The sequence below is a fragment of the Rana temporaria genome, chromosome 2 (assembly GCF_905171775.1).
Source record: "Rana temporaria chromosome 2, aRanTem1.1, whole genome shotgun sequence".
Lineage (NCBI taxonomy): Eukaryota > Metazoa > Chordata > Amphibia > Anura > Ranidae > Rana > Rana temporaria.
In genome coordinates this window covers 228,590,576-228,606,815 of record NC_053490.1, presented here as the reverse complement: position 1 = coordinate 228,606,815, position 16,240 = coordinate 228,590,576, and the positions used below count along the sequence as shown (strand labels likewise).

The 16,240-nt window shown below is 41.1% G+C and overlaps 1 protein-coding gene across 2 annotated transcripts in view; it reads right to left on the bottom strand.

Annotated features, from left to right (window-relative positions):
• FRMPD4 (FERM and PDZ domain containing 4) overlaps window positions 1-16,240 on the bottom strand; it is a 456,264-nt gene that overhangs the window by 205,262 nt on the left and 234,762 nt on the right. For both annotated transcript variants that reach the window (XM_040336513.1, XM_040336512.1), the window contains exon 3: window positions 2,858-2,974. In XM_040336513.1, the coding sequence (XP_040192447.1) occupies window positions 2,858-2,974 (117 nt within the window). The remainder of the gene's footprint in view (window positions 1-2,857; window positions 2,975-16,240) is intronic.

Below are 16,240 nucleotides of genomic sequence, written 5' to 3'. Positions count from 1 at the left end.
CACTTGGAAGTGCAGTCACTGTAGATCCGAGGGGGACATGCAAGGAAAATAAAAAAAACAGCATTTTAGCTTGCACATGATTGGATGATAAAATCAGCAGAGCTTCCCCTCATTTCAGCCCTACCCCTCAGATGTACAGCGACTGCACTTTTGTAGTGCAAAGTGGATTTGCCTTTTGTGAATAACCCCCATTGTGTTTTTCTTCATCACATTTCATATAAAAATTGTATTCAACTATCCTAATACAACTATTTATCTACTGTAACTATCTGATATGCAGTAACTAACTATCTGAATGCCAGATATTGCAGAAATCCAAAACCTTTAAAGTGACAATCTAGGAAACAAACAAAAGCTTTCAATGAGCTAATAATGCTGTCCAGTAAAAAAAACAACTGCTAAAGTCAAAAAGGCCACACGCGATCAGAAAATCATCTGAAAAAATACTGCTTTCAAAGCAATGGAAAGATAATATGGTTGTTAGTACACGGCTTGTCAGCCGATCACAACAGTTCATCCAATATTATCCGATGGGACAAGCACGACTATTTTTCTTGTACGATCTGGTACATTTAATCAGTACACTTGTCATTCGAAAATACAATACAAATACACTACAACACATTACATCACTTCCAAATTTTTGTTCTGTCGTACGAGAATTTTCGTAACTTTAGTAAACTCATCATTTTCGATATGAGATTAGCATCCAAAAACAAAACGGATGATCATTCCTCCCATAATCTCATTGTGTGTACCAGGCTTAAGTCTACCTTAAAGGAGTTGTAAAGGAAAACATTTTTTTTTGCTGAAATGACTGTTTACAGGGTATATAGACATAATAGTTAACCTATTTCCTTTTAAAAATGATTAAAAATAGATAAAAATCAATCATATAATGTATCTACAGTTTCAGTTTCGTTTTTGCATGTTTCCTGCTTCTCTGCTGCACAGAGCCAATACAGGGCAGTGATGGTTTGGAAAACGAAACTGATTGGTGTTGAGGGGTTTTAGACACACAGTAATCACACCTCCTTGATTAGTGACCACAGAGAGAAAGCTCCCATGACTTTTTTCATCAGGAAACAGACAACCAGGAAGTGTTCAGAACAGAGAAGGATTAGAGCAAAAACGAACAATTAGGACATGAAACCAGGACTGCAGTAAGCTAAAGGAAGCTATTTAGCAAAAAAAAAAATCCTTTAGTGACCCTTTAATCTACACAATTCTGTGTAATTCAACATAAGCACTCACCACTTCATTAGGAAGGCAGAAGGAATGTACTTCCTGAAGTTTGTTTGTGTAACTTTCTCTTTCTCTATGCTACCTGCATGAGAACTACTTCTCTCCACACACAAGACGATTGGAGGATCACCAAATTTCAAACAATGTCTGGATGGAAAACTAAACCAGTCAGCAGGTAAGCTGCACTCACTGAATCTTTATCAAGGATCCCATGTCATTCTGTGTTTCTTTTGATTCTTCCCAGGGCTTTTTTTCAGGTAGAACTTGGTGGAACTCAGTTCCACCACCTCTGGCTCAGACCCTTTGGTGCCTGCTCACCACAATCACTTGTAAACAAAAAAGTCTGGTTTATGTGTTTACAAGTGACAGCTTTGCACTCTGTGTGCATCCCTCCTGAACTCTGCACTCTGTATTTAATGCAATACTGGTATTTAATGCCCCTCCTACTGTTTGTAAAGGTGTGTGTGGGGGCAGAGGTTTTTTTTTTGGGGGGGGGGTTCATGGTTGAGTTCCAGCACCTATTGTTTGAGAAAAAAAGCCCTGATTCTTCCACAACAGTTAAGACCAGAAGTAATCATGGAGGATAAGGCTTGCAGTAGAGAATGATGTTGTGCAGCTATTAGAGTCGGTTCACACTGGGGAGACACGACTTCCAGCGCGACTTTCAGAGGCAACTCCAACACGACTTGAGCATGAACCACAGGGCGATCTGGGGCGATTTACAACACGACTTGAAGTCGTCTCCAGGACAGGAGACTTTCCAGTGGCCAATCAAACAATCAGCTCTAGGGGAGGGAGGGGGAGGGAGGGGGAGGGAGAGGTTTGCCTGAGAAATGTATGTTATCCCACTGGAATGTCGCTTCAGTTAAGACAGGGACCAGACTTGGAGGCGACTTCCATTGAAATTAATGGGTACAAATAGCCTACAAGTCAGATTGAAGTAGTACAGGAACCTCTTCTGAAGTCGGAGCGACTTGAGTCGTGTGTATTAACACCGCTCCCATTCACTTACATTGTTTTTCTCTACAGCGCGACTTGGGATGACTTGAGGCGACCTCAAGTCAGATCCCAAGTCGCCCCAGTGTGAACCGACTCTTATGGATACCAATATTGTTTAGTTTAAACTTGTATTATGTTACAAGAAAAGTAAATATTTCAAAATCAGCAACCAATCATCTGCAACTGACAGTGAAGCACAATTACGAATACATTTGCCACATTTTGTGACACCTATACCAACATATAACCATCCAGGAGCTCAAACTTGAGACAATGCTGCAACAAACTTACAATCTGTGCTTTAAAAATGTTTGCATTCCAAGCAAGCAAACATGTTAGAGCTGACTCTGTTGTCACAGTGTTATATGCTATCAAAATCACACTGACCGTAGCAAGGTCCATCCGTGCAAACTATTAATGAGATTCTCCTTACGTTTTACTGTTAAATCAATTGGGTGTTCAGAAAGCATGTATTTATTTTGTTTTATCAGTAAACGCTCAACAATCATTCTACATCCAGTTTTCTCTTTTCCTTGGGGAAGTCAGACAAACAAATACATTTTTTAGATCTTTATGCCAGGTTTACTAAATACTTAATAGTCATAATTATTACCTGATGAAGAAGTCTCTTCCATCTCGGTTTGTCGCCATCTCCCATCCATAAGGTGGTCCCTGTGGCAAACTCCAGGTCCCAGAAGGTGGAGGCCACCCAGAAGATTTTGATCTATGACTGTAAAGAGGCAAATAATTATGGTCATACATCCCGTTCACATGTATATTGTTTAAGTATCTGTTGTCCAAGAAACACATCTGGCAAGCTAACAGATAATCTAATAGTAGAAATGTGCTAGTTTTAAAAGCAATACATTTAAAGTAGTTCTAAAGCAAAAGTTTTTTTTTTTTACCATAATGCATTACCTTCAATCAAGGACAATCTACAGTATGTATGGAGTTTGAACATTCTGTATGTTTATGTTGAGATATGAACCAATATGAACACATTCATTTTCACTGCACAGTTTTGTGGAAAGTTTCTACGCTATAAAATAAGTGATATAAATAAAGCAAACACAAGCTGATAGATATAAACACAGAATAAAATGTAATAAAACCATTACATTCCCATCCCTCATTTTGTATACAATATGTATACAATATGTATATTTTACTTTTAGTGTTTCAATTAAAAAGAGACACCTACTACTTTAAAAAATAGTTGGTGGTTCCTAAAAAGGAAATTGGAACTGCTAAGTGTATACAGTAAAAGAGTAGATTCATGATGGCTCTGATTATGGAAGACAATACGTGACCAGTTAAGAATGTTTAACCCTTTTAGCAGATTCTTTAGCAAACTTCGGGCAAACAATGGGTACCACAATCCAAACAACATCTGCCAGATACTAGGGGCCAGATTCACAGCCAGGCGGCGCAGCGTAACGTAACCGATTTTGGTTACACTGCCGCAAATTTTCTGGCTAAGTGCCCGATCCACAAAGCACTTACCTGGAAATTTGCAGCGGTGTATCCTAAATCCGTCCGGCGCAAGGCGGGCCCAATCGAATGGGGCGAGTCCCATTTAAATTAGGCGCGCTCCCGCGCCAGACGTACTGCGCATGCTCCCGTCGCAAATTTCCCGACGTGCTTTGCGCGAAGTTATGACGCGCCGACGTTTTGTGAATCGCTACAGGTAAAAAAGACTTGCGCCGGGAAAAATATATATTTTTTTTTAAAATCGAAAGCGACACGGGAAAGACGTATACTTTTACATGGTGTACTAAGTTTACACTTTGTAAAAGGTGCCCTATCTTTGCGACGGCAAACTAACACTTGCGGCGACGTAATGACGGGAAAAAATTTCGCGGATCGCCGTAACTGCTAATTTGCATACCCGACGCTGGTTTACGACGCAAAATCCCCCCAGCGGCGGCCGCGGTACTGCATCCTAAGATCCGACAGTGTAAAACTATTACACCTGTCGGATCTTAGGGATATCTATGCGTAACTGATTCTATGAATCAGTCGCATAGATAGAAACAGGGATACGACGGCGTATCAGCAGATACGCCGTCGTATTCCTTTTGTGAATCTGGCCCTAGGTCCTCATTTGACATGTTTTGACCTAATGTAGTACTTTGTTATAAAGGTATGGATGTAGTGAAGAATAGGTACCTATTTACAGTACAAAACAGTCATGATTGTTCAGTGTCACTTATGGGCAAATTTTAAAACAACGATCCTCCGTATATAAAAATTCACACATAAACATCAATATTAGACATGTTATATTAATAAAAATGGAAAATGAAGTGCCCCAACACTGCAATGGTGCAGATACAACTTAATGCCAATAAAAATCAAGGGGCGCTCCAAAGAGTATCCTTTATTCTTTGGGGCCCAAAACACCCCCTTTATTGGGTCTTGATTAAACACAAAGTGAATGGACCAAAAGTGAGCTGCACCTTTAGCCCTGGTTCACACTGGGTACGATTTGGAACGATTTGAGATGCGATTTGACATGTCAAATCGCATCTCAAATCGGCGGCATTTTCCGGCAATTGTCGGCAATGGCACTGTCCTAATCAGTGCGACGCCGCATCTGCGATTTCAAAAAGTAGTTCCTGTACTACTTTTTGCGATTTCGGGCCGCGATTTACATTAAATTGCGTCCGAAATCGCGGTAAAATCGTGCATTTTACCGCGATTTTGAATTCGCAGCAGTGTGAACCTAGGCTCAATGTTATCTCTTTCAGTGTGATTACAAGCACAAGCCTTGTCAGCAGCTGATATGGCTTACCGATTTGGTATGGCCCTAATTACTTGTTTGGGATGACAACAACTAGTATGCAATAATTAATTCTTAACTATAGTGTTCCTTTATGTCTCCACTACCTTCCCCACATTTGCCCGACCTATCATAGTCCAATCCAAAAATGTGATCTATAAGAAATACCAAATTCAGGTATCTAGCAGCAGCAGCAAGAAGGACCAGGAAAGTGGAATCATTCTGAATATGATTTTTTATATGCAGTTTATACAGACATACCATAGGTGCAACCACCATTGCTGAATAATATACTGTGATTATTATTCCTGCCACTAGGTAGAAGTGTCACGGTAGTATTATTCCTAATGTATTGTTCTTCTTGATAAAACAAGAAAGGCTCACCATGTATCCAGTAATATCTTGCCTGGTAAGAGTCATAGCTGCAGCAGCAGCTTTCAAACATATCGGATAAAACATAAAATGTTTTTGTTTACTATGAGTTACTGCCGTTTGCACCACCTTACTTATTTAAGTATAAAGTAAGAAGATATTTGACATTCTGATTTCGTCAATCTGTGCTACTAGCTTTCCTTCCTTTGTACTGTCACTGGTTCATCTGTGATCTGTAAACTGGTAACTTGACCATGGAATTTAAGAAAATGTTTCGTTTTTTTCCCCTGTTTGCATTCTTTTAGGGAGCTATACCTTCACTTCCTGTCTCTGAGATGCAAAAGTCAGTGGGAGGCAATCGCTACAAACACCTCTTGTTCTGGTAGAATTTTGGAATTTCCATCACTTTCTGTGTCAGGAACAGAGGTCACCAGGACAAACAGAGAGGGCTAAATCTCTTCAACGGGGGCACAAACAGCAATAGAAAATGTTGGGGATTCTGATACTTTCCTACTCTATCCAAAACTAAAAAAGAAAAAAGTTTTGACTATAAATACTCATGACCAGGCCATGCAATGCGGTATACAAATTAAATGTATACAACTTTTTTCACACAAATAAAGCGTTCTATTTGATCACCACTGGGTTTTCTATTTTTTGTGCTAGAATTGAAATAAGACAGAAAAAAAACATTTTTTTTTTAGCATGCATGACAAAGCCATCTACCCACATTTCTCATTTAACTTGGCCTTGTGAGATGTCAGCTAATTTGACTATGAAGGAGGAGCCACCGCCGGCCAGGCAACTATTATTGTAGAGGAGAAGTCATAAGCAACAGTCTCAGGCCTCGTACACACGACGAGAAACTCGACAGAATCCATCAAGAAACTTGGTGGGAGAGCTTTTTTGCAGAGGAAACCGGTCGTCTGTACGTTTTTCATCGAGGAAACCGACGAGGAAAAACAAGTTCTCTTTTTCCCTTTGACGGGAGTCTCAATTTCCTCGTTGTGTTCCTCGTTGGGCTGGTTTTCTCTGTAACAGACTGAAAAAGTGCAAATCGTCTCCGACCAAACTTTTACTTAACACGCAGTAACATGAGATTAGCAAAAGCAGCCCCAAGGGTTGTGCCAGTGGAATCGAACTTCCCCAGCCATTGTATGTGTTGTACGTCACTGCGTTTGAGAACGAGGATATTTTGTCTTGACCGTGTGTACGCAAAGCAAGCTTGTCGAGTTCCTCGACAAGCCTAACAAGGAACTCGTTGAGGAAAACGATGTGTCTTTTCCGCCGAGTTCCTCGGTCGTGTGTACGAGGCCTCAGTGTTTCTCTCATAATGACATGTTACCGTTAAAGTGGTTGCCAAGGTTTTGCTGACAATCAAGAAAATATGAAAATATGAAAAAAATAAAAAAAATAATCAGCGGGCAGTGTGAAGCCACCCTTCATTGATAACTTCTGCTGTGGATGTTTTGTAGTCTGCTGTAATCAGTGTGTGATTAATTTTAATAAAAGTCAGTTTCTCAGTCACAAATTCTCCCACTGCATTGAAGGTACTCTCTAGCTTGACACCTGCAGCAGGGCCAGCCATTACTTTTAGCACATGGTGAGCCATCTTTAACCAGTTGTACACCCATAGCACCCAGTAGTCAATTACATTTATTTACAGTCTTGCAGACCTTACCCATGTTTGCTTAACCAGGGCAGAGATGATCTTACAAGATAAAAAAACAGTCAAATAACATTTTGTGTAAGCAGTTGAAGGTTCAAGCGACTTTGCCAAAGATAAATCCTGGTGCTGAATTAGTGAGTGTTTTTTTTAATCCACTTCAGCAACTGGTGGGAAGGAAACCTGGCTTGGAAAAGTTGTTACTGGTGGGTGTTGGCGAGTGCTGCTTTGAGTTTCAAGGCTTCACTCTGGGGAAGGGTGGCCAGCCATAGGATTTTATGCTTACCTTTTTCTCCTGCCTGCTCTTGTCCCTGGAGAATGACTCACAGGTCTCACAGGAAAAGGTCAGTGAGGATTAAAGAGGGATTACAATTTGAGTCGCCTGCTAAATGTGGCAAATATGGCAACCCCACGAAAGCCAGTTGGGTCCCCCTGCAGAATCCTGCTCTGCTGCCAATATTTTTACCCTCTTTGTATTTCTATCCCTGCCAAATAAATTAAACACAGGCAGGGACCACAATGCAAATAGGGCCTTGCATTGAAAAATTAAAATGTAAATAAAATGTATTTAAAGAATTGCAAATATGTAAAGAAAATGTTTATAGAAATTTGTTGGCGGCTGGTAATATGCCATATTGAAGATGCCCAAGCCAAGGATTTCCTACTAAACAGGGAAGACATTGCAACAAATGTTTTCTTGTTTTCCATACCCTTTCCGGGACAGTTTTTCATCAAAAATTATACGTTTCACTTTTAATTTACCCCAGCGAACTTGCTACAGCAGTTACATTTCTCTGCAAACTCCAGCAAACAAAACAGTTTTTTTTTTCAGTTATAGTTTTCTAAAATGTTTAAATTGACATCCTTGCCCATGTTTTTTTGCCCTGTGCAGGGACGACCCTACAAGGGAAAATATGGCAAGCGGTAAAAAAGTTAATGTGGGACCACCTAGCCCAAGAACTTTGAGCTAAATATGGGAGGAGTTGCAGTGTAGTTGCAGTGAATGTTTTTTATGAGTGAACTATGAGTCTATTAGGCTACAAATCATGTGCTCTAAAGCCTTGTGCACACGATCAGTCCATCCGATGAAAACGGTCTGAAGGACAGTTGTCCTTGGTCAACCTATGAAGCTGACTGATGGCCCGTCGTGCGTACACACCATCAGTTAAAAAAACCGATTGTGTCAGAACACGGTGACGTAAAACACAACGACGTGCTGAAAAAAACTTCAAATGCTTCCAAGCATGCGTCGACTTAATTCTGAGCATGCGCAGGTTTTTAACCGATGGTTTTGCATACTAACGATCGGTTTTGACCTATCGGTTAGCAATCCATCGGTTACATTTTAAAGCAAGTTTTCTTTTTTTTAACCGAAGGTTAAATAACCTATGGCGCCCACACACAATCGGTTTGGACCGATGAAAACGGTCCATCGTGTGTACGAGCCTTAAGAGGAACACAAGACAGATTGTGTCACAAATGTCTGCCTCGCTGCAGGTGATATCGATGCAGTCAGTGTTTAGTTGATTATTTTCCATCTCACTCAGTCTAATTTTATTGAGTCAGGGTGTGTTTTAGGGGCCACCTTTTGATTCAAATATGAGCCATCTATGGCCATATACCAGCATTAAAGGTTATCTTTGGATTTTGTTTGTACCTTAAACATGGTGGGCTTGTCACAGAAATCTTATGGGCTGTGCACTATTTTCTCTTTTTTTGGTATAGACACCTTCAGGGCTTTACTGCATAGTATGGTTCAAGTAAAACATGCAGTATGTACAAAAAACAATGCCAACTGAACTGTAATTGCTGTCTACAGGCTGAATCACCTCTTTGCTCTTTGCACAATGCATTAAGTGAGTTCCATTATCTACTCAAACTGTCTACTCTTCATTCTTATGAATTACACATCTATGCCTCTTAGTTAAGTGAATTTTATTTCTCAAGTGACTTCCTGGACCGGCAACATAAAGTGAACAATTTGCCAATAGGACTCATTGTCCTAAAGTGGGTCACTGCTATTCCCTTTTTTCTCAAGCTAGTGATTTATATTATATTGATGTCTTGCTACAGCATATGGCATGTTAAACTCCACTGAGTAACAAATTCTTTCTTTTGGCTGGTGTTCAGGAAGAGAGTTTTGCGTTTGAAGCTTATGATGTACTTTAAAGCCTTTGGCATATTGGCTGAAATGTCCACAGATTTAGTGAAATAGTACCAAAAAGATGTGCACAGTTAACAATGCTTACAGTGTTCTCCCAGATGTCTTCTTTATTACTGTTGTTGGCAGTTTAGCCAGTTAATTTATTGAACACATCAACCAATTAAGGAAGTCAGTAACTATATGCAGCAGATAGAATATGCCCATTTTAGTTGTCTTTAATGGCTTGTGGATACAGAATGATGGGCTATGTCAAAGAGAAAAATTCAGAGAGTTATGCCCTGTACACACGATAGGTTCGTCTTATGAAAACGGACCGATGGACCATTTTCATCAGACAAACCGATCGTGTGTGGGCCCCATCAGTTTTTTTCCCATCGGTGAAAAAAAAAATAGAACCTGTTTAAAATTTTTCGTATTGTTACAAAACCGATAGAAAAAAACGATCGTCTGTGGGGAAATCCATCGGTCAAAAATCCATGCATGCTCAGAATCAAGACGACGCATGCTCGGAAGCATTGAACTTCATTTTTCTCTGCAAGTCGTTGTGTTTTACGTCACCGCGTTGGACACGATCGGATTTTTAACTGATGGTGTGTAGGCAAGACTGATGAAAGTCAGCTTCATCGGATATCTGATGAAAAAATCCATCAGTTCGTTTTCATCAGACGAACCGATCGTGTGTACAGGGCATTAGCTTTTGGTGCTTTCAAACTCCTTTTATGATTTCATTTATGGCAAAAAGTTTTTTTTTAAATAAATGAGTATACCTTTATTTCACGCTTTAATACTTAAGGCAAACTCCATCTTTCTTACCATGTTACATATTGCACCGATAATTAGGGTGTAACATGTAACATGGGGTCAAAGGCCTAGATTCACGTAGGGCGGCATAACGTTGTGCGGGCGTAGCGTATCTTATTTACGCTACGCCGCCGCAACTTAGGGAGGCAAGTGCTGTATTCACAAAGCACTTGCGTCCTAAGTTACGGCGGCGTAGCGTAAATCGGCCGGCTTAAGCGCGCGTAATTCAAAGTAGGTAGGTCGTGAGGGGCGGAGCCGGCGGCCAGAGCGGATGGCAGCGTGAGCTAGGAGCTCTGCAGCAACGGTCGAATTAGAGCGGCTAAAGAGCGACATTACCTACTCCAAATTGACACCCTCGGACGGGGGAACTCCCGAGGAGTACAGACAGACCAATGGCGAAGAGAAAGGAGAGAGATGGACCGAGGAAATTGACAGACTTTTTTCCTCCAGCGGCCGGCCGCGTGATCCAAGATGGCGCCCGCAGCGATAACGGAGCACTGCTTCCTCCGGCCGAAACGAACCACAATGCTACAGCATCTACGGGTGAGTCAAACTCCCAGATCACTCCACTCCCCGCTACACCATCAGGCAGCCCTCTTAAGCAGAAACGGAGGGTAGGGGGAGAAGGAGAATGGCAGGATGACTTGAGCGGGGAGGGTGAATGCATGGAAGAGACAGCATCACACAGCCAGCAATTAGATGCATTCCCTACCTCTGGCCAACCCATCATAGACACAACTATGAAGGAAATGCTACTAACCCTGCGGGGGGCACTCCAGCAGGATATGGCTGCTTTTATGCATAACACAAAATCGGACATATCAGCTATGAAAGGCAGAGTGGAATATGTGGAAAAAAAAATGGAGGAATTCACCATGGCCCATAATGAGCTGGTGGACGCTCATTTTGATGTCGAGGATGAGATCAAAACCATGCGTCTCAAAATGGCGGACATGGAAGACAGGGCCCGCAGGAATAATATTAAATTCAGAGGGATTCCTGAATCAATAAAACCAGCCGAGCTCACGGATTATCTTCAAAAATTGATGCTAGCAGCAATTCCCTCATTGGAACCCGCAGATCTAATAATAGACAGAGCACATAGACTGCCAAAACCATCTTTCCTGCCAGACCAAATCCCCAGAGACACCATTGCCAGGATACACTTTTACCATATAAAAGACCAGCTGATGCGGTTCGCCAGGCAACATCCTGCGCTGCCGGGCCAATTTGCAGGAATAGCATTATACGCAGACCTATCGCAAGCCACCTTGGCAGCAAGGCACAACCTAGTCCCCATTACAAAAATTCTACGTAACCATAAGATTATTTATAAATGGGGTTTTCCTGCTAAGTTGCTGCTTGAACTACACAATGAATCTCATGTAATCACCTCACTAGAAAAAGGGATGGATCTTTTGAAAAAATGGCGACTCCTGCCCGCAAACGGAGAATCTGCTGAGCCGGAACCTCTAAAGGACAGGCGATATGACAACCGCCACAGCAGGAGGGGAAGATGAAACCCATATGATTGATTTGATGACCTCAAAATGAAGATTTAATAAGGATTAAATCCTACTATCCAGGTCTATCTTTAGACTATGTTTCTGTACCTATACAAATCTCTAAAAATAGGTTAAGCATTCGACCGTTGTTCGGCTGAACTTGTGTTCTCAAAAAAAAACTACCCCTATTTGTTGTACAGGATGACTCCTGTATTCGGTCTCTTATTATGGTCATTACATAATGACCTCAAGTTGCAATATAGTTCATTTTGGACTTGGATTTGCTTTACCCTTTTTGTTTATTACTTTTTCTGTTCCTACTGTTTTGGAACCTTCTATTCAGCAAATATCCTCGTGACTGCTAATTCTCAGAAACGACCACAGAACACATGCAATGTCAGTTCCTACCACTGGATGGCGACTAAAAGCTTTGAAATATTAACATGCACCTAAAACTTATGTCACATAATGTGAGGGGATTAAATAGCCCTTATAAACGAAGGGCGTTATGGAAATCAGCTATGAACTTGAACTGTGATGTACTTTGTGTGCAAGAGACGCACTTTGTCAGCAACAAAGCCCCTAAGTGCACACACAACAAATTCCCTAATGTATTTACAGCCAATGATGTCTCAAAAAAAAATGGAGTATTAATTGCTATAAGGGACACAGTAACCTTTTCTTTATTGCAGGAACATTCTGATCCACGGGGCCGTTTTATTATACTGATAGTAGAAATTGACCGGAATGTTTACACGTTGGTAAATATGTATGCTCCGAATGTTAAGCCTTTGAAATTTATCCGTAAAGTTGTTTCCCTTGCTAAGTCTATGCAGAAAGGTAGCTTAATAATCTGTGGGGATTTCAACATGGTAATGAATGGTGACCTTGACTCCTCTTCGGTGACTCTCAGGAAAAGACCCTCACTTGGGACATGGTGCCATGAGGAACGACTCTTTGACCCATGGCGATGCCTTAGAACCACCGAAAGGGACTTTTCTTATTATTCTATGGTGCACAATAGTTACTCTCGTATAGATTTTTTTCTCACAGATCTGATTACTCTGCAAAATGTTGGTAAGGCGGAAATCCATAATATCACGTGGTCAGATCATGCACCGGTGACCATTGACCTTATGGATGACAGGAAAACCTCCCATAGACCATTGTGGCGAAACAATACATTTCTTCTCTCTCGTCCCCAAATTAGGGAAGAAATAGAAGAGAAACTTTGTGACTTCTTTAGGATTAATGATAACGGAGAGTGCTCCCCCACAATGTTATGGTGTGCGCATAAAGCTTTTGCAAGGGGTGTACTCATTCAAATAGCCTCTAGGGAAAAAAAGAAAAAATGCCAAAGAATATCCCAACTTCAAGATTCCATTGCAAAACTAGAGACCCTTCATAAAACCCCTACTACATCATCTCCCGATATTCTAAAAAGTCTCACTAAATGTCGTGATGACCTAAAACAGGAACTAAAGGCGGACTATGACCTGTATTTTAAAAGATTAAAACTATCCTATTATTCACAAAACAATAAAGCCAGCAAGCTACTAGCATCTCAACTTAAAAAAAGACAAGCTAAAACCAATCTTACTCATATCTGTCACCACAGCACAAGCTCCACATTCCACAATCCCAAAGATATAGCCAATGCATTCAAGGATTACTATGAATCCTTGTACAACCTAAGTAAGGACCCTGACACCCATCAGCCCACAGAATCAGACATAGATCAATTCTTGAAAGATGTACAATTACCAGCAGTAGACCATGCTTCATTGCAAGCTCTAAATACTCCCTTCACCATAGCGGAAATTGAGAAGGTCATACAATCCCTCCCCTTGAATAAATCACCAGGAGCAGATGGATTCTCAGCAGAATACTATAAGTCCTTTCCCTCCCTCCTAGCACCAAAATTAGTGGACGTATTCAGCACAGCAGCAGAAATAGGCTCATTTCCGAAGGAAATGCTCCAAGCAATTATAGTTACAATACCCAAACCTGGAAAAGACAGCACCCACCCCCAAAACTTCAGGCCAATATCACTGCTCAATTCGGACCTAAAGATATACGCAAAATTAATAGCCAATAGGTTAATGGAAATCACCCCCTCCCTTATAGATCTAGATCAGGTGGGCTTTGTAAAGGGCAGACAGTCACCAGATGGGACCAGAAGGATGATAGATCTATTACGATACACGGAAATAAATAAAATCCCTAGTGTTTTCCTAGCACTAGACGCCGAAAAGGCATTCGATAGGGTGCACTGGGGATACCTATCGAAAACCCTGCAAAAATTTGGTATATCTGGTATGATATTTACAGCCATAATGTCCCTATACTCCAACCCCACAGCGCAAGTTTTTAACTCAGGTATTCTTTCTGACACATTCCGCTTGACTAACGGCACTCGACAAGGATGCCCACTGTCCCCAATAATATTCTCACTGATTATTGAACCACTGGCCCAAAGCATCAGATGCAATAGCAACATACAGGGTATTAAAATAGGCCAGGAAACCCACAAGATAGGGTTATTTGCCGACGACGTCATTTTAGCAATCACCAACCCAGAAATATCCATAGGCGAAATCAAAGACACGCTACACCAATTTGGCCAGGTTTCTTTTTATAAAGTAAATACGAAAAAGTGCTTCGCACTATCTCTTAATTTAAACTTAGAGGCACAAAAGAAAGTACAAACAGTATTTCCCTGCAATTGGAACCCCCCATCGATTGTATATCTGGGGGTGCGGCTGACCTCCTCATCCACTAATCTGTACTCGGCCAATTACCCTCCGTTGTTAAAACAAATAAGTGAAGAAATGGACCATATTGGCAAACTGCAATTGACTTGGATGGGGAGGATAGCCGCATACCAGATGCAATTGCTGCCCAAACTACTATATTACTTTCGTACGCTGCCAATCCCTATTCCCCAAATCTTTTTTACCCAACTAGCTACTAAATTAAGAAAATTCATATGGGCGGGGAAAAAAGCTAGGATAGCACTAAACCACTTATACAAACCCAAAACCCTAGGCGGAGTAGGTCTACCAAACGCACACACTTATTACCAGGCAGCTATTTTGGACCAAGCCAGGTATTGGTTCTCAACCCAATCAGACACTAAATGGTCAATAATAGAACACACAATCGTCCCAGGACATAACCTTCCAGCACTAACAATTGCAGCTAGCCTACACCACAAGCCTATAGCGCCCCTATATCCCACCATACAAGCCACACTTTCGGCATGGGCCTTGCTAACTAAACAAAAATTTAGAGACATACCTATACATAGAGTAAATCCCCCTCTAGCAATATACGAGTACCTAATACCAAACTTCTCTACACTGCCCTGGAGGAAAGAAGGAGAGCACTTCCTCACTCCGCAAAGAATACACTCAAACACAAGGGATAACTACCAACTCTTACAAATAGCGCACTACAACAAATCTAACCCCCCCAAATTGATAGAGATCCCCAACATCTTGTGGGACTTTCTTCTCAATAGGCAATCGACAACACAGAAAGGGATATCCTTATTTTACAAATGTTTCAACCCATCATATCTACAAAACAAAACCCCAAGCATGATCAAATGGGAACAGGAACTAAAAATAGAATACCCCCTTCATCAATGGCTATTAGCGATTAAATATGGCGCGAGATCCTCAGCATGTGTGGACCATTGGGAGAACGCACAAAAAGTTTATCATAGGTGGTACTTCACCCCGGTGAGGATCCATAAAATGTACCCAGACATCACACCCACTTGCTGGAGGAATTGTAACTCCACTGGCAACCTATTACATATGTTGTGGAGCTGTACAGTAATTGAACCCTTTTGGAGTGAAGTAGCGAACATTATACATCAGATATCATCTATCAATCTTGCCATTACCCCGGCCCTCGCCCTTTTAGGATTAGGAATAGAAAACTACCCTCCTCTAACTAGAAAAGTCATAATCCATATACTAACTGCAGCACGAATGACACTAGCCAAGGAATGGCGTTCACCATTGCCGCCAAACCACGAAGCAGTTATATCCAGAGTAAATACTCACTACACTATGGAAAAAATGATTGCATATAAAGATAGAAGGGCGCAGACCTTCCATAAACACTGGGAGGTCTGGAAACAATCTATATTTGCTCCCCCTCACATATGACACATGATCTATTCTGAAATCCTGAAATAATGATTTACCATTCTGTGACAGGAACTCACACTATCAGTTCTTAACTAGACCAATATTGGTTGAAAGGCGGAAAAATTTACGGAAATTCCCATCTCCTGGTCTGATTTCTCTTGCATTGTGTTCTTATGCTTACTGTAACCCACCACGAGGATACTCTTTTCTTTTCTTTTCTTTTCTTTTAAATGGTTAATTTTTTTTTTGGTTACCGCCTATATAATATTGCATTTCAAGGTATGTGATGTTTTGCATTTTATAGCGTCCCTAGGGTCTTCAGTACTACCCTAGGTGTGGTGGCCTCTCCTAGGAAGGAACAGGAGCCTGCTCACAGTTTGTACCCATAGGGGGTGACTGGCTCCACCCCATGTTGGGGGTTATAGCTACTAATAAGAGGACACTCTAAGTAAATATGTAAACAAACCGATGTTACAATTACAACACTGTAGTAGATAACCTTCTCTACTTAATATATCTACTGTTCATTTTGTTTTTGTTTCT